Genomic DNA, 18,497 nt, shown 5'->3' with positions numbered 1-18,497 from the left:
CACCCTTGGCTTTCGTTCCTTTCCTGCCAAATCCTTCCCGGTCTCCTTTGAAAATCCTCCTCTGCTCTCCCCGGATCAGATTCCGGTGGTCCTGTCTTTCTGGGAGGAGAAACAGGCAAGGTTTGAACCTCCTTCCCTGCAGTGGGTGGGAGGGACGGCACTCCAGCGAGAGTGACCTTACTCTCGCCTCTGGTATTACACATAGAAGCTCTGTGTTTCCTGATTATGAGAATATTGCATTGTAACAAAAAAAAAAGGCATAAAAAGAGATGATTTGTAGTTTCAACTCATGCTATAGATGCACATAGAGAGAATTGAATAGGAAGCCAGATTTAACACTGTTAGGATAATGAAACTATATATCAACCAGAATCCTGTTTTACAGGTTATTGCTGTCAACCTACTGGAACATTTGGGGGGCCTTACAACTTTCCCCCACCCTTTTAGGTTCTGGGGATCCCTAAGGCATCCCTTTGACCCAGGGAAGACTTTGTGATCTGGAAAATGGGAGAGGAGACTTTAATGCCTGAAAATCACTGCTAGTTATTCTGATCCCACTGGGAGGTTTTCTGTATGAGAAAGAGTGATAGTACAGTAGTGGTGATGGTAGTAGCATTCAAAGTATGTCCTGTAGTATGTTCTACTGTGTCCTAAAAAGCAAGTCAAGTTAATATTAATGTAAGACAAAATGATACATACATAGAAGAATGGTTCTACACGTATCCCTGTCTCTGTGTCTTGAATGGCTTGTTGAAAAATATGCTCTGTGTGTTCTATTTCTATTTGTGCTATTTATTTTGCACAGGTGCCTGGAATACTTACTACGAAATGATGCAAATCCAGGGATTCGAGATAAACAAGGATACAATGCAGTTCATTATTCTGCTGCTTATGGTCATCGGTTATGCCTTGAATTGGTAAGAAATTATTATTAAGTGTTCAGCAGAAAGCAGTGATTGAAATCAACTCCTGTGTTTTACAGGAAAATTATATTCAAAACATAACTAGCATTAAAATAGTAAAGTAGCTAGGAGGAGGTCATGCCAGCCTAAACTACTTGACCTTCTTCCTTCAACTGAGTAATGTCTTAAATGTGCTTGACCACTTGAACAAGCCCATACAGTTGTGGATTTTTTTTTCTTTGAACTGTAAAACCTGATATATCAAAAACTATCTTTGCACATTCCACTCAGTTTTAAAAAGTTGTCACATGGTATGCTGCAAAAAACAAAACAAAAAAACCCCCCAAAGGCCTACAGTTTATTAAATGAATATCCGTGGCATGTGTGAAACCCAGTTCAACTAAAATTAGATGGAACTTTGCTTTTAACTACATTTAGGAGTTAGTTTGGTGCTTATGTGCAGGAACAACTAATCACACATGAAATAATCTGATAAAATATATGTGCCAAAACATGTATATATTTGTATTATAATTGCTGTTTTTAAAAATAATTTTAAGTTAGAGATTGTTTTCTTTCTCGAGAAAAAGAAAAATACGAAGATGGTAATTTTTATTAATATATTTATTGTCACGTTTTTGGCAACAATTAACTGAAAAATGTTTCATTGCAGATTGCCAGTGAAACACCTCTAGATGTTGTAAGTATAACAATTTTGAAAAGTGTTATAACCTAGTAATATGGAAAAATGTTTTTTCCTGTTAGACATTTCAGTACTTTTGCTTGATTAAGCAATGTATTGTGGGTGATTTTTCTATAGCTGTTTTCTATCTGCAGCTTTCTGGCTTTTCCAAATTGACTCTAATGCTTACTGGTGTCTGTTCAAGCTGCATTTTTCAAATACCAAGTTAACAAAGTTTCCAATATATTTATTCTGTGTCAGGAAATTGACTCTAATGCTTACTGGTGTCTGTTCAAGTTGAATTTTTCAAATACCAAGTTAACAAAGTTTCCAATATATTTATTCTGTGTCAGGAAATATACATTTTTTTCATCCAATTACTTACCTAATATTTTTGTATTTTTTGAAAAATCCATGTAAGGTGTTTATTTCTCATAAAAGTGGTGAAGGACAATTGTGTATTGCTGAAGTTTGTCTATTAATCTAAATAGATATATTTATTAAAGTATTTTCTCAAGTTATTATTTCTTTTTTTTTAGTTAATGGAAACATCAGGAACTGACATGCTCAATGATTCAGACAATAGGGCACCAATTAGTCCGTTACATTTAGCTGTAAGTATTCATTTTGCTAAATATTTATTATTGGCCTATTAAATATGCACATATTTTTCTGGGTGATATACCATCATTTTGATCCTATGCTTTGAATTAAATCTCAGGTCAATAATAACTTGATTTAATATTCAGTATCATTTGTAATGTGTACATTTAGGCTTCAAATAAGATTTAATTTTTGTGATAAACATATTATTTCCATCTAATTTTTTTATAAATTTCAGGCTTATCATGGACACCATCAAGCTCTGGAAGTGTTAGTGCAGTCTTTGTTGGATCTAGATGTCCGGAATAATAATGGAAGAACACCTTTGGATCTTGCAGCTTTTAAGGGACACGTTGAATGTGTGGATGTACTCATTAATCAGGGAGCATCTATTTTGGTGAAAGACTATGTTGTTAAAAGAACACCAATTCATGCAGCAGGTATTTTTTTTAACTGCTGAATGTTTATGCCGTATTAGAATAGTAGCTAGGAAAAGGAAATCATAAAGCTGGCCCATTCTATGACCTCTCCTGGGAGGGGAATGTTTATTGGCCTCCTCTCTGCTCTGAACTGTTTCTTTTGTGGCTGATCAGTACAAGAACTACTTATTGGCCAGAATCCTATTGTCCTTCATACAAGGTTTCCATAATTTGGATGTAGCTAATTGACTAGTTGCTAGGATATAGTTTGGTTACATAAGACCTTCTCAGTTAGCTACAATTAGCCACTAAAGTTACACAAATTTTATGTGAACACCAACAGGACTCCAGTCATTAATCTTAAGTATTTATGCCACCATGTGAATTTTCATCTTTGTTCCAATTCCCCCTTTCCTTCTCAATCCTGAGAATGTATATTTGTATGTAAGGACTGTGTTGCTGAATTGATTCTGTATGCTGCTCTGGGAGGTTTATTTTTTAGCTGAAGAGCACGTTGCAAAGATTCTAATGAGATAATAAATATGTGTGTGTGTGTGTATGGGCACACACACACAGACAGAGTTCTTCTCCCCAAAGAGATCTGGAATAGATAGCATACACCAAAATAAAATATGCGATATAAATGATAAAATTCAATAAAACCCAACAACATACAATACACACTTTTACCTTGTATGCGGTAACATATAAAAACACTTGCCACATAACTAGTGGAATAGGCATTCCTAGCCTCTAAAGGCCCAATGAAATCATTAGGCCTTACATCACCTCCTGAATCCTTCCAGGGATGTTATATTTTGCAGGGATCCAGGAAGAGAATTCTAGATCATGGGAGCAATAACACCGAAATATATTTTTCAGATACATTCAATCAGGATTGGTTTGATTGCTGGCACCTTTACAAGGTGTTGTTTTGCAGGGGCAAGGATTCTTTTGTATTTGAAGTCAATGAAAACATGTCTTGTTGCTTAGCATAATAAGTAGCAGTAGAGTAGGCCCATTGAATCAATGGGATTTGGTGAGCCAAGTACCCCATAAGTTCCTTCAATTCAAAAAGGTAAACTGTAATTTTGATTTACTATGCCAAAGTAAGTCACAATTAGAGTAGGCCCATTTGAATCAAAGAAATTTACAGAAGAATTGACTCACCAAATCTCCATTGATTCAGTGGGTGTAACTTACTACACTAAGCAAAAGAATTTGGGCCAGTGGGACTTAAGATAGCCCTTGATTAGAGTAGATTGACGTATTGTCAGATCCAGCCAATTATTTTTATGTAACACAGGAAGATATTCATTCATTCATTCATTCATTCATTCATTCATTCATTCATTCATTCATTCAATTTGTATCCTGCTCCCGTTAGTGTCACAGCACTATTTTGGGTGGGTTACAACTTGTGAAATTGAAAACAAAAATAAAAATATAACTATTAAAACCAATAGCAATATTTACTTTTTTGCTGGCTAATATTTCTAGAATACAATTCACAGAAACCAAAGTTTCATCAGATTATGTTTTTAGAGGCTCTTGGGGCTGGAATCCTTGTGCAGTGAACCTGGAATGTAATGTAAACTCCCATCTCTCTGCTGTCCAAACCAGAGACCACCTCCATTGGTCTCACTTGGCCTTGCATTTGCGGAAGGACATGTGCTGTTCCCAGCCTGCAGTAATGATGATTAAATGGTTTATTTGTTGATTGTATATTTCAGCTACAAATGGTCATTCAGAATGCTTGCGGTTGTTGATAGGAAATGCAGAGCCACAAAATGCTGTAGACATTCAAGATGGAAATGGACAGTACGTTTTAAAATGTTTTCTTTCTCATTCCTTCTTGCATTTCTTCAAATGAATCAGTTGGAGCTGGATAGAAGTAGGCTAATCCAATTAATATAAATTAATGTTTGTGTGGTTTACCCAGCAATACAAGTACTTCTTTCAGACAAATGCAGCTAAACACTCTTTGAAAACTTTAAAAATTTGGGTTTTACAAAAGACTCACATTTAGAGTCATAGAGTTGGAAGAGACCACTGAGGTCGTCCAGTCCAACCCCCCCTCCCAATGCGGGAATTTATCTGACCATTTTTTAAATTGACTGTTGTAGATGGGATCCAAAGGGAACTGAGATTCATCAAGACTTTTCACTGCAGGATGGAATATGGTAGCATCATTCCTCCTTCCTTCTGCAATCTCATATTGTTATAGGGAGTTCAGAATATTGGGGTAGTAATGGGAACTGAAGAGAGAGGGAAAAATCAGAGAAAATTTCTGTCCCTCTTTTGTAGCATCACTCGAACTCTACTTAGCACAAGTTTAGATCAAACTCACATAATACGCCTTTGACTCTCTTCCATTTAATTCTGATTCTGAGGGATTCTTTGGGCCTTAATAAGGGCCTGCATGATGCCTAAATACCCCAGAAGGTACTACTTGGCTAGTTGAGATTTAAAAAAAAAAAAAGATGGGAGGAGAAAGGACTATCGGAGGGTAGTCCTGAGTTAGATCCAGTTCTCCAAACCTTGGCCGTTGCTCATTCTCAGTGTATTTATAACTATTTGATGGTCTTTCTGATGTTGCTTCTGAGAAGAATGGTTCTCTTATTTCCATTTATGTGTTTGGCAGGAATGCTTTCAGCATCCATTTCACTTGCTGCATTCCAGATTGTACAGTTGTTAATTTGAAATGTAGGCATTCTCATTTAATCTCCTTCTCTTCCAGGACTCCTCTAATGTTGTCTGTTCTCAATGGTCACACAGACTGTGTCTATTCACTGCTTAATAAAGGAGCAAATGTAGATGCCAAAGATAAATGGGGAAGAACAGCATTACACAGAGGGGTAAGAAACAGTTTGTATGTTGCCCCATTCCCTGCTTTTTTTGCTTCAAAATATAACATTGTTCCATATAAGAAAAAACAAACAAACAAAAATCCTGGGTTGGGTCTGAATTAAATTACTTTTGACTATAAGTATCATTAATCTGAATGAAAACTAAGGACAACTTTGTTTAGATCCAGACCACAGTTTGTATTTATTTAGGAGATTTGTATCCCACCTTCTAGAATTTCAATATATTCTACTGCTACAATCCAATACAAAAATAATGTAATTTTTTAAATGGCATATATCACACACCTCACTTCTGCCTTGTTGCCAGCCTTCCAAGAATAAAACAACTACCCATGGGTGTCTTTTATATTTTATATATCTGGATGCTTTGTGCTTCTTTTTCCTTTTTCATTCTAGTTCTTAGCATTTTCCTCAGTATCTTTGGGATATTCCCTAATCTTTCACCAACAATCCAGCTGTTCTCAACTACACATCCCTAGCTTTTCACCAGATATAGTTATATCTTTTAGTTCCTATCTCAGCCTCTCCTAGCCATCATTCATCAAGAGTTTAACAGTAGGCAACCAGGCATCTATAGGAGCAAAGAGCAGTGATATTCCTGGTGGAACTCCAGAAACTCTTTAGCAAGTGTCACACAGCAAACTCTTAAGAACAGTAGTTTTCATATGGATTTCAATACACATGAATGAGCCAATGAAGTGAAGCAGTTGAAGGATCACATATCTATATGAGGAAAACAACACAGTGATTTTCTTTTCATTATATATACTTGCCTGCACAGTGTATGGTGTATTTGTTACATTTTTTTCAGGCAGTTACTGGACACGAGGAGTGTGTAGAAGCACTTCTTCAGCATGGTGCAAAGTCTGTATTACGAGATTGCAGAGGACGGACACCTATACATCTGTCAGCTGCATGTGGACATATTGGGGTATTAGGGGCGCTCTTACAGTCAGCAGCATCTGGGGATGTGATACCTGCCTTAGCAGACAATCATGGATATACATCATTGCACTGGGCCTGTTACAATGGTAAGTAAAGCTTTAAAATTTGTTTGTTTGTTTGTTTAGAGCAGGGATGGCGAACCTATGGCACACGTGCCACAGCTGGCATGCAAAGCCCTCTCTGCGGGCATGCAAGCCATAAGTCGCCGGATTGCTACCTCTGGCAGCCACAGCTGAGGAGGTGGCTGCAGCCACAGTGCTAGTGCCCCGACATGCGGCGGGCCAGGATCTAGAGCTGCTGGCGTTGGCAGGGGTTGGGCATGATTTGAGGCAGATCCAGAGTGGGGACTGGAGGCACCTCTGTGCCCGGGATTTCTGCTTCCACCTACCACCCACTGGGCTTTTTTGTTGTTGTTTTCTAGTTTGGGCACTTTTGCTCAAAAAGGTTAGCCATCACTGATTTAGAAGAACAAATATTCCAGAGGGAGAAGAAACTCCCTCTTATAATCCCACTTGCATGTAAGCACCTTCATTTCCACTCCACTGCCATTTTCAGACTTGTCTACAGATCAAAGAAGTTGGCAAGTTAATAAAAATCTAACAGAGAGCAAATCAGCTATGGAAAACAGAGTCCTGTGGGCATCTTAAGATGAACAGTAAGCCACTACATCAAGATGCATTCATTCTTCTAGAGCAATATGAAAATCATCTTGAAGGATTCTTGCCAAAATCAGTCTTGTATCTGCCGTCTTATATCTGCAGGCCCTTACTTTTGTTGTTGTTGTTAAGTCATGTCCGACTCTTCGTGACCCCATGAACCAGACCACGCCAGGCCCTCCTGTCTTCCACTGCCTCCCAGATTTTGGTCAAACTCATGTTGGTAGCTTCGGTGACACTGTCCAATCATCTCGTCCTCTGTCATCCCCTTCTCTTGCATTCACACTTTCCCAACATCAGGGTCTTTTCCAGGGAGTCTTCTCTTCTCATCAGATGGCCAATGTATTGGAGCTTTAGCTTCAGGATCTGTCATTCCAGTGAGCACTCGGGCTTGATTTCCTTCAGAATGGATAGGTTTGTTCTCCTTGCAGTCCAGGGGACTCTCAAGAGTCTCCTCCATCACCACAATTCAAAAGCATCAATACTTCAGCAGTCAGCCTTCTTTATGGTCCAGCTCTCACTTCCATACATCACGACAGGAAAAACCATAGCTTTATGCTGACCTTTGTCAGCAAGGTGATGTCTCTGCTTTTTAAGATACTGTCAAGGTTTGTCATCGCTTTCCTCCCAAGAAGCAGGAGTCTTTTAATTTTGTGGCTGCTGTCACTATCTGCAGTGATCATGGATCCCAAGAAAGTAAAAACTGTCACTGCCTCCATATCTTCCCTTTCTATTTGCCAGGAGGTGATGGGATCAGTGGCCGTGATGTTAGTTTATTTGATCTTGAGCTTCAGACCATTTTTTGCACTCTCCTCCTTCACCCTCATTAACAGGTTCTTTAATTCCTCCTCACTTTCTGCCATCAGAGTGGTATCATCTGCCTATTGGAGATTGTTGATATTTCTTCCGGCAATCTTAATTCCGGTTTGGGATTCCTCCAGTCCTGCCTTTTGCATGATGTATTTTGCATATAAGTTAAGTAAGCAGGGGGACAATATACAGCCTTGTCGTACTCCTTTCCCAGTTTTGAACCAATCAGTTGTTCCATATCCAGTTCTAACTGTAGCTTTCTGTCCCACATATAGATTTCTCAGGAGATAGATGAGGTGGTCAGGCACTCCCATTTATTTAGGACTTGCCATAGTTTGTTGTGGTCGACACAGTCAAAGGCTTTTGCATAGTCAATGAAGCAGAAGTAGATGTTTTTCTGGAACTCTCTGGCTTTCTCCATAATCATCTGAACTGAATCCAGTCATTCCCGTCCATTTTAGTTCACTGATGCCCAGCATGTCAATGTTTATTCTTGCCATCTCCTGTTTGACCACATCCAGCTTACCAAGGTTCATAGATCTTACATTCCAGGTTCCTATGCAGTATTTTTCTTTGCAGCATCGGACTTTCCTACCTGAGCGTCCTTTCGGCCTTGGCCCAACCATTTCCTTAACTCTGGAGCTGCTTGCACTTGTCCTCCACTCTTCCTCAGTAGCATGTTGGATGCTTTCGTATCTGAGGGGCTCCTCTTCCAGCGTCATATCTTTTAGCCTTTTGTTTCTGTTCATAGGATTTTCTTGGCAAAGATACAGGAGTGGCTTGCCAGTTCCTGCTCCAGGTGGATCGCATTTAGACAGAACTCTCCACTATGACCTGTCCGTCTTGGGTGTCCCTGCATGGCATAGCCCGTTAGCTTATGAATTACTCAAGCACTTTCACCACGACAAGGCAACAATCCATGAAGGGGATCTGTAAATGCAAAAGAACCTTAAAAGGTGTTCAGATAATTGGGCACTACATATGTGATCATTTAACAAATTCATACACTGGGATAGCTCTGTAAGAAATAACAGAGATAACCTATCAAACTAAATAGTGGGCATGTACTAGTGAATTATTAAATACATACAGGAAAAATATAAATAAATAGCAGAAATAATGTATTTCTGCCATACATCAAAAGGATTACGGACAGCATGCGGAAACTTTTGAAAAAACACAGCCTACGAACAGTATTCAGGCCCACCACAAAATACAACAAATGTTACGGTCAAATATCCCTGCATGGCATAGCCCATAGCTTATGAATTACTCAAGCACTTTCGCCACGACAAGGCAGCAATCCATGAAGGGGATCTGTAAATGCAAAAGAACCTTAAAAGGTGTTCGGATAATTGGGCACTACATATGTGATCATTTAACAAATTCACACACTGGGATAGCTCTGTAAGAAATAACAGAGATAACTTATCAAACTAAATAGTGGGCATGTACTAGTGAATTATTAAATACATACAGGAAAAATATAAATAAATAGCAGAAATAAAGTATTTCTGCCATACATCAAAAGGATTACGGACAGCATGGGGAAACTTTTGAAAAAACACAGCCTACGAACAGTATTCAGGCCCACCACAAAATACAACAAATGTTACGGTCAGCAAAGGATAAAAGGGACCCACTCACCATTGCAGGAGTATACCGGATACCTTGCAGTTGTGGCCAGGTATATATTGGTAGCACAGAAAGCAGCATCCACACCAAAATCGAAGAACTTGAGAGACACTGCAGACTAAAACAACTGGAAAAATCAGCAGTAGCTGAACATGCCCTGAAAGAAGCTGGATATGAAATTCTATTTCAAAAGACAGAAGTACTGGACAACACCAGAAATCATTATGTTAGACTGCACATGGAAGCCATTGAAATCCACAAATACCAGCATATTTAACAAAAAAGAAGAAAATCTAAAACTCAACAAAGCCTGGCTCCCAGCAGTGAAAAATACAGTCTGCAGAAGGTCAACAAACTCTACCTAGCTACAAGGACCGGTCAATGCACACAAAAGACCAGCTAACGATACTCATCAATCACAGGGACAGATCATCTCTCCCCCTTATCACAATAAAACACCGACAGTAAAAAAAACATGCTGATCACCACAATCGCCCAATCTCCTGAAAAGGAGAAAAAGCTGATCCCACAGCTGTAAATACTCAACTATCCCACAAACTGCACCAGAAAACAGACAGAGTTCTGACTCCTGTCCTCTGAAGATGCCGGCCACAGAGACTGGTGAAACGTTAGGAAGGAAAACCTTAGAAACACGGCCAAACAGCCTGAAAAACCTACAACAACCTAATACCAGATTCTACATACATTGAACAGGTATGAATGCCATACTCTGTTCAGCTTTTCATTAATATAGCTTAACTATAATTTATGTTCTATTCTAAGAGCCGTTTGGTTTCACCCAAGAAATATTACAGTAGCTCTGTGACATCATGGCCATTCAGAAATGGATATACAAGATGATGATTATCTGATTAATAGAAGGATACTAAATGCACATCCTTTCACACTGGTTACATGGCATATTGTAATGAAAACATCTGGTTTTTATTTTGTCTTTGCTGTTGGGCATATTTTTAGGTCATGACAGTTGTGTGGAACTTCTTCTGGAGCAGGAGGTTTTCCAGAAAATGGAAGGAAATCCTTTCAGCCCGTTACATTGTGCAGTGTAAGCAAGCTATGCATGATTCTAGTCCATTTTACTACAGCTTTTAACCAGAGTTCAGTTATTGTAGAACTAATTGCCTGTTAATTTTTGATAGGATAAATGATAACGAGGGTGCTGCAGAAATGTTAATCGATACCCTTGGTTCTGGCATTGTAAATTGTACAGATGCAAAAGCAAGGTAAGTTTGGAGTTCCTAAAAAATGATAGGGAAGTGGGTGGAAGGATGGGTGAAATGGAATAATGTGGAGCTGGGCTGGGCCCTGGCCAGGAGCTTTCCACAATGCACTGTTTTGTTACAGGTCCATTTTCTTTTCTCTTGACAGATTCATAAATCATAACTTCTGACTTTTTAGCTATTTGTCATAACTGTATTATGTATATGTTGCCTCCGACGCATTTTTGGTATCACCTGGCAGGACAAAATTCCAAGTAGAGTAATCCTAGAATGAGGTGGAATTTTTAGCATGTAGATATGTTGGCTCAGGCATGTTATGAGAATGGATGATGGTCAGATTCCAAAAGATCTCCTGTATCGAGAATTAGTGTAGGGAAATCACCCCAGAGGGAGACCACAGCTGCGATACAAGGATATCTGCAAGCGGGATCTGAAGGCCTTAGGAATGGACCTCAACAGATGGGAAATCCTGACATCGGAGCATTCAGCCTGGAGGCTATTTGAAGAGACCCTTGTCCAGCAGGCTGAGGGAAAGAGGCAGTCTCGAAAGTAGCAAAATCAGGGAGCTGGAGAGCGGACAGTTTGTACAGTGGTGCCTCACATAACGAGTGCACCGTTTAACGACGAATCCACATAGTGATCTATTTTTTGCGATCGCATTGCGATGTTTTGAATGGGAAAAATCACATTGTGATGATCGGTAAACATTTCGCTTACTGATCTTCGCATTGCGATGTTTTTAGAACAACTGATCGGTGGTTCCAAAATGGCTGCCGGGTGCCCAAAATGGCCACTGCAAGCATTTTCGCGTGGTTTCCTCGCTTACCGAGGCGGTGAAAATGGCGGCGCTATGGAGGATCTTCACTGAACGGTGAGTTTTCGCCCGATAGGAACGCATCAAACAAAGTTTAATGTGTTCCGTTCCAATGGGGTTTTTAGTTCCGTTTAGCGATGCTTCCGGATAGCGACGATTAATCCGGAACGGATTAACGTCGCTATGCGGGGCACCACTGTATCTATCTTTAGTGTGAAAGGGATTGTCACTCTCGAATTAGCCTTCTCAGCCACACTAGACGCTGTTCCAAGTCCTCCATACAGAGCACGTTACCATAGTCTCTTGAGACTGAAGGATGGCTAATCTAAAAATTATGTTGGTTATGTTTAAGGTTTTGTCAGTTGTTAGACTTCCTCACAACTACAAAATGTGTTCTTTTCTCCTTTCCAGAACGCCCCTTCATGCAGCAGCCTTTACAGACCACGTAGAGTGCTTACAGCTTTTGCTTAGCCATAATGCACAAGTAAACACTGCAGATTCTTCCGGGAAGACCCCCCTTATGATGGCAGCAGAAAATGGTCAAACAAATACAGTTGGTAAAAAGAACATTATAAATGTATTTTATTTTCATGACTATATACTGTTATTTTTTAAAATCCTGTATTAGAATCACAAAGAGTTTTGTGTAAGTAGAACCTAATTGATTTCAGAAATGCAAAGTTAATAGAGTCTTGCTGCATGATAAGACAAATAATAATGGCATAACATTTTGTAAATTGTAACCCATGTTTCCATTTCTGAAGAAATGGGCTGCAATCCATAATGGTTTGCTCCATTTAAAGTTGTTAGCCTTTCAGGTAGTACAAGACTTGTTGGTTTTACTGCAACAGATTAACGTGGTACCCCTCTGCAAATTTCAAAAGTACAAAATAGCAACCACACTTCTTGTTCTTGTTAATAGCAAACAAATTAGATTCAAAACAACCACAAAAAAAACTACAAAAGCTGAGTTCTGATAGATGTACAGTCCCTTTAAGAAATGAGTACGGCAGTGTCATACTTGCCTGGGCAAGTTAAGCTGAAATGGGAACTGTTTGCCACTTGGAAAGAGGCTTAAGGGTTAGAAAATATAGAACTGTGAATAACGGGGTAACAAAGAATTTTTTAGAAGAGGTTAATTGTGTGTTGAGAAGTCTCTCAAATGTAGTTGCATTTCAGAGTAGAGAACAACTTGTACTGACCTGTTTGTATTTAGATGGCTATAAAGAAGAAACTAGCCTTAGAAGAAATTGACCTTTTCTTTAATGTCAGACTTTGGTGTTTTTTTCAGAGGTGTTGGTTAGCAGTGCAAAAGCTGATCTGACCTTGCAAGACAAATGTAAAAACACTGCACTGCATTTGGCTTGCAGTAAGGTAATTATCATTTCTTGTTTTTGAAGCTTCTGTAGCTGAAATCTAGTCATGTAACTTGCACTGTGTAAGGCTGATGATGTCATCAGCTGGGATAGTGTTTCAAAAATGAAACCCCCTCCCCAAAGATCTGGAAGCTCCATTAGGTCCCTTTTATTGTGGGGAAACCATTGGGGGCTGTGGGACTCGGAGGTAGATTTTTTTATTTCTGAAAATTGCTGCTGGTGGTAAAATCATCCCAGCAGCTCCCAACAGCTTCCTAATGACTAATTATGCCTTTTCATTTTTCTTTTTTATTCTTAGGGTCATGAAACTAGTGCCTTGTTAATATTAGAGAAGATTACAGATAGAAATCTCATCAATGCTACAAATGTATCATTGCAAACGTAAGTTGGAATTATATCAACATTTTGGCATAATCATTCTAGAGTCTCCAGCATGGTGCTCATGACCACCACATTGCCCTATGGAAAACTGTTACCCTTTCTTTCCATGTTTTGTTGTCCAATCCTAATTTGCCAAAAAAAAAAAGAAAGAAAGAAAGAAAGAAAGAAAAAGCTTATAGTACAATATGTTGAACTTAGCTCACACCCCCAAAAATCACAAGTTGCGTGCTCCAAGATCATCTTGAGACATTATAATTTATATAAACTGATATAAAGGGGAGTTCTGCGACCCCATCATCATTTCTGTCACCCATCTATTTGTGGAAGGCATTGAGTCTGAAAATGGGGAGCACTGTTGTCTGTGAGGGATCCCTATATCAGTTGAGCCCCAACAGATGTGGAGAGTGACCGTTCGTAGCAAAACTTCCTCTCTTTAGATCTGGCACCACCACATGTAGGGTGGTGATGAAACTAGCGCCTCGAAGGGTGTGGTGGGAGGCCAGGCTAGAACCATTATGTGGTATATAGAGTAGATTTACTCCAATTAGAATGTCTAAGTAGGACTATCTCGCATTATACAGATTCACTATCTGTAGTTTCTCTGAATTATACTAAAAAGGCTGATTCTACAGTTTCATAACAAGCTAGTTAAAAATATCTTTTGATTTACAAATCAGTCTGTCTCACTCTTGAAGAACAAATTTTCTACTTTAGAAATTGTGAAGGCTTGCTTTAATTAGATATAGTTGCCTCCCCCCAAGAATTCAGATCTACTAATAAAATATGTTATTTTACAGTTAATCTTTGTATGCTGTCGCGATCCCCTCTGAAGTTCCTATCCCCCCAGGCCTTCATGAAGTTCTCACTATTCTTTCTTCTTTGCTGCCACCAGATATTAATGCTTTAATATCAATTAAGTATTGAGACAGAACATAAGTCTTTTATTTAACCAGGGAAGTTAATAATCAATAGATACTAATGGGGTAGATTACAGGTTGCAAATCACTTATATTTGAATTGGTTAAGATATTGCTTCAAATCTCTTTTAACCCTCTGCTTCAATCTACACTCTTACAGTTCTCTAACTCACTCTTTGTCCACTTGTAAGCCACACACAGTCTCTCTCTCTCCCTGACTCCATCCACCAGTTTTTTTATCCTCTCCCTCCCCCCCCCCCGCTCCGTCTTCCATTCACTCATTGGCTCCTGTGTCAATGTTCTGCGGTGACGGGCAGGTGAGGTCAGGGCTGTTCGTTATACAAACACATTTTCTACTTTAGAAATTGTGAAGGCTTGCTTTAATTAGATATAGTTGCCTCCCCCCAAGAATTCAGATCTACTAATAAAATATGTCATTTTACAGTTAATCTTTGTATGCATTTAATTTGTTTATGTAGTGTTGTCATAATGAATCGGTTTTCTCCCCAGGCCTTTGCATGTTGCGGCTCGAAACGGATTGACAATTGTAGTTCAGGAACTCTTAACGAAAGGAGCAAGTGTACTTGCAGTAGATGAAAATGGTAAGTAAATGGAAACAGGTGGAACTCTTTTAGTTAATAACAAAAGAAGAGCCTGTTGAATCATTTGATGTTATACATCATTCTGTTTTCAACAGTAACCAATCCAATGCTAAAAAAATACAACCCCAAAACAAAAACCTAATAGCCTGCTATTGAGAGATGCACTTTCTCCAAAGGTGGAGGTTTCATTAAGTTCTTATGCCCGATACTTGCTAGTTAGTCTAACTGCCCTGAAATTATCTAAAGCTATTGAAGTCAGTAGTCTCCAGCATGTACTGTGTATGTAAAGGCAGTAAAAGCCATTAAGTTTATAAGTAATATAAAGTGGTCTTTATTCTCAGGCCGAAAACTGCTACAAATCATTTTCAGTGAGCCCATATGCTACTGTTCAGTGCGTGCTGGGTTTTGATTGGGCCAATTTGCTCTGTTGTCTTCTATATAGGAATTACTTAAGTGACGTATGCTGCAGTTTTTTGTGTCCAGATTTCTGTGACCAAAATCCTGCTTGAAAAAGCAGTGTGTACAGTTCTCCCTTTTATCTGTCTTGCAGGCAGTCATTTGTGAAACTTGTTGTGCACCTAATTTCAGAATCAGAGTGTAACTAGTTGCAGAATAGACTGCCTGCCAAAAGGGAGAGACTGCTTGTATTATTCCTGTTGCACACATGGCTTTCCCCAACAGGTTTCTGGCCTGTACATTTTCAATGTATTTGGAATTACCACTAATTTAATGGCAAAAAGTTATACTAATAGAATATGGCAATAGGATGCTTATGCTGATCTTAAGCACCAAACATATGTGGTACATGCCTCCATGGTTTCCTGCTGTTTTCTCATATGTAATAGTATTTTGATATAGGCATATACAATAGTAGGGAGGATTGTGCTTTTTCCAGGATTTAGGAACATTTCTGCAGTGCTAGATTCGTGCTTATAAAATCACAGACTAATCAACTGGGAATTCATTTTTAGCAGTCTAGCACAAGAAAATTGTGTTTTGTTACTTTATGAATTGATTTGACATACAGAAACTATACAAAAATATACAAAAATCTAACAACAATATCATGATTTCATTTTGACTCTAGGATACACACCAGCTTTGGCCTGTGCTCCCAATAAGGATGTGGCTGATTGCCTAGCTCTTATTCTGGCCACAATGATGCCTGTTTCGTCAAGCAGTACGTTACCTTCTCTTACATTCAATGCCATTAATCATTATACGAACACCTCAAAAACTGTTAACTTCGATTCTTTGCCAGTTATCAGGAGTGAACATAGTTCTTACTGTAGTTTCAACAACATTGGGAGGGAAGATGGCTACCCATATACAGAAGAAGATGAACTTAATGACTCAGATTCTGAAACTTATTAAGAAAAACTCCACTAGAGGTTTAAAGAGTGAACTTGCTGAATTTCAAGTTGTGTTGGAGAAGGCAGTCTTGTTGAAAATAAAAAGGACATCCTGAAAAGATGCTTTTTAAACATTGTCTGGGTACACGTGAAACATTTGTGGGACTCCCAAAAGACTTTTCAAAACAAGTTATGCAAAGAAAATGCTTGGAATCCACGGTGCAAAAAATTACATAGAATGTTATTTGCAGTGTACTGGGTGCCATGAATAATCCCAGCAAGGTTGAGCAGCACTGTCTGTATAAACGAATACACAGTTAGACAACAAAGAGGACAATAGAATTAAATGCTACCAATAAAACTAAGACCATTTTGAAGGCAATAATTGAGTTTGGTACAGAAGGCATTGTTTGTGCAGCAAATTGCCAAAGGACCAAATAACTTACTTTTCTAATTAAAGAATTTTTTTTTGAGAAAACTTGAATAGTTTAAATAAGTAATAGTCTTAACCAACCCTTAAATTAGTTCTATTAATCTTGAATTTGGTTTTAAATGTTGATATGTTTTTAATCATTTAACAGCCTTCCAACACTATTAAATGAAACATAAAGTGCAAACAGTATTTCCAGTTTGTTTTTCTTTTGAATAAAATGGAAAAAAAACTTTTAGTCTTAAGTACTGAAGCTGTAACTAGCTTAACCATGAGTAGTCAGGGCAGAATGTGTACAGAATAAAGGATGGGAAGACATTCATGTAGTCATTTATTGCATAGCTTTCTTTTGTTTACCAAAAATCCCTGCTGTTTTAAAGATATATTTTTATTCAAAATACAACATGGGTAGTTATTTAGGCAAGTGAAACTGCATCAGAAACAAAATGGCAATATCCTGATGCCCTGGTAAGCTGCCTTAGCGAAACTAAATTTTCTACAACTTGCCCAGTCTTCTACATCATAAAGTGAAATGGTGTATGTGCCTCTCTATAATTTTTTTAACCCTGAGGTTTTTAAGGCACAGGATGTGGTAGGTGGGACAGGTTGCAATCAACTATTAAAAGATATAGTGTTGAATCGTTGGGAAATATATAAACTGCTTCAGTTTACAATTTATCAAACGTTACCGGTCCCTCTGCCGTAATAAAAACTTGTCCTGAGTTTGTCTATAATAGGCTACTGAAAAAAAAGTTTTTAAAATGGCATTTTTCCTGACATCTAAATTGAAGTTTGATATTTGCTTTATTTCATTCTGCTTTAATTGAAAAGTAATTGTTGATTTATTACCTGGTTATGTACATGCAAGAACGCCTTGCATGTTGAAGTAAAAAACACTCTGATCCAAACCTTATTTTATCCTCTTTTTTGTATTGTGAAACTGGAAACCTTATTGCTGTTGTAAATTATCAGCTTGTTTTCTGAACATAGTGTGGAAACACAGGACAGTATTTTGATCTATTTGATAATTTTGTGGGTTTTTGAAAAATTAATGAGCATGTACATAGAAATAGCGACTGCTTGAATACTGTATTTACTTGCATTCTTTCAGTACATCAAGATTCCTGTGTATATTTTACAGAGTATAATAAAACCCAGATGTGAGAGTTGTATTTAATGAATAATTTGTGCATCAGTGTGGAATGATTAAGTGTTAATTCTTTAAAGGGCTTCTGATACTGAATGCCTCAAGATTTATAAATCCTATTCTGCAAAGTCTTTTTAAATCCTCTTGATTTCAAAGAAGTAGTTCAAGTGCTTAAGTAGTACTATGGAAGTTACTTAATTGATGTATTTTGATCAGTAGTTAACTGACTGAAATACTTCAGAGATTATATGTGTTAATGCTATTGGATGACTGACATGCCCAGGAACCTTTCCTTTTCTATATCACTGTCCTGAAAGCTCTTGGATAATATAAGCTAAAGCAGATTACTTACAGCCAGTTAATCAAAGTGTCTCTAGAATGGGTAATTCATCAGTCTAGTTGTGAATTAGGTTTATTGACCTTTCTGAGTGTTCTGGATAAAATACTTCCCTTTTACATTCAGATTAATTCTTTTTGTTTCTTGTAGTACTGTTTTCTGGAGACTGAAACTGCCAGATTTTGGTGCACTTAAAGTGATAAATGACTTTGATAAAAAATAGCTTTTAAGTTAAGATTTCTTCCACACTGGAGTCTTTAAGTGTTGTTGAAGTATTTTTTTAAATCAGTTGGGAATGGAACTAGAACAAACCATATTACTTAAAATATCAGCATATTACCCAGCAATACTCTTCATCGTGATTGCATATGTTCTGTT

The 18,497-nt window shown here is 38.1% G+C and overlaps 1 protein-coding gene and 1 long non-coding RNA gene across 10 annotated transcripts in view; one reads left to right on the top strand and one right to left on the bottom strand.

The window, feature by feature from the left end:
• ANKRD28 (ankyrin repeat domain 28) overlaps window positions 1-17,807 on the top strand; it is a 146,103-nt gene extending 128,296 nt beyond the window's left edge. For all 9 annotated transcript variants that reach the window (XM_078377243.1, XM_078377242.1, XM_073003344.2 and 6 more), the window contains 14 exons: window positions 806-917; window positions 1,576-1,602; window positions 2,124-2,198; window positions 2,426-2,627; window positions 4,340-4,427; window positions 5,347-5,464; window positions 6,288-6,507; window positions 10,501-10,588; window positions 10,683-10,766; window positions 11,989-12,134; window positions 12,869-12,951; window positions 13,252-13,334; window positions 14,762-14,853; window positions 15,941-17,807. In XM_078377243.1, coding sequence (XP_078233369.1) covers window positions 806-917; window positions 1,576-1,602; window positions 2,124-2,198; window positions 2,426-2,627; window positions 4,340-4,427; window positions 5,347-5,464; window positions 6,288-6,507; window positions 10,501-10,588; window positions 10,683-10,766; window positions 11,989-12,134; window positions 12,869-12,951; window positions 13,252-13,334; window positions 14,762-14,853; window positions 15,941-16,227 — 1,705 coding nt within the window. In that variant the 3' untranslated portion in view covers window positions 16,228-17,807. The remainder of the gene's footprint in view (window positions 1-805; window positions 918-1,575; window positions 1,603-2,123; window positions 2,199-2,425; window positions 2,628-4,339; window positions 4,428-5,346; window positions 5,465-6,287; window positions 6,508-10,500; window positions 10,589-10,682; window positions 10,767-11,988; window positions 12,135-12,868; window positions 12,952-13,251; window positions 13,335-14,761; window positions 14,854-15,940) is intronic.
• On the bottom strand, window positions 6,366-9,814 carry LOC144583462 (uncharacterized). Its single transcript, XR_013537231.1, has 2 exons — window positions 9,535-9,814; window positions 6,366-8,817 (listed from the first exon to the last, which is right to left on the bottom strand). It is a non-coding gene; the product is annotated as an uncharacterized LOC144583462 (long non-coding RNA).
• Window positions 17,808-18,497: the final 690 nt, after the last annotated feature.

This window comes from Pogona vitticeps, chromosome 6 (genome assembly GCF_051106095.1).
Source record: "Pogona vitticeps strain Pit_001003342236 chromosome 6, PviZW2.1, whole genome shotgun sequence".
In the NCBI taxonomy this organism is placed as follows: domain Eukaryota; kingdom Metazoa; phylum Chordata; class Lepidosauria; order Squamata; family Agamidae; genus Pogona; species Pogona vitticeps.
Note: the sequence above shows the minus strand (reverse complement) of the source record. Positions and strands in the feature narration are given on the sequence as shown.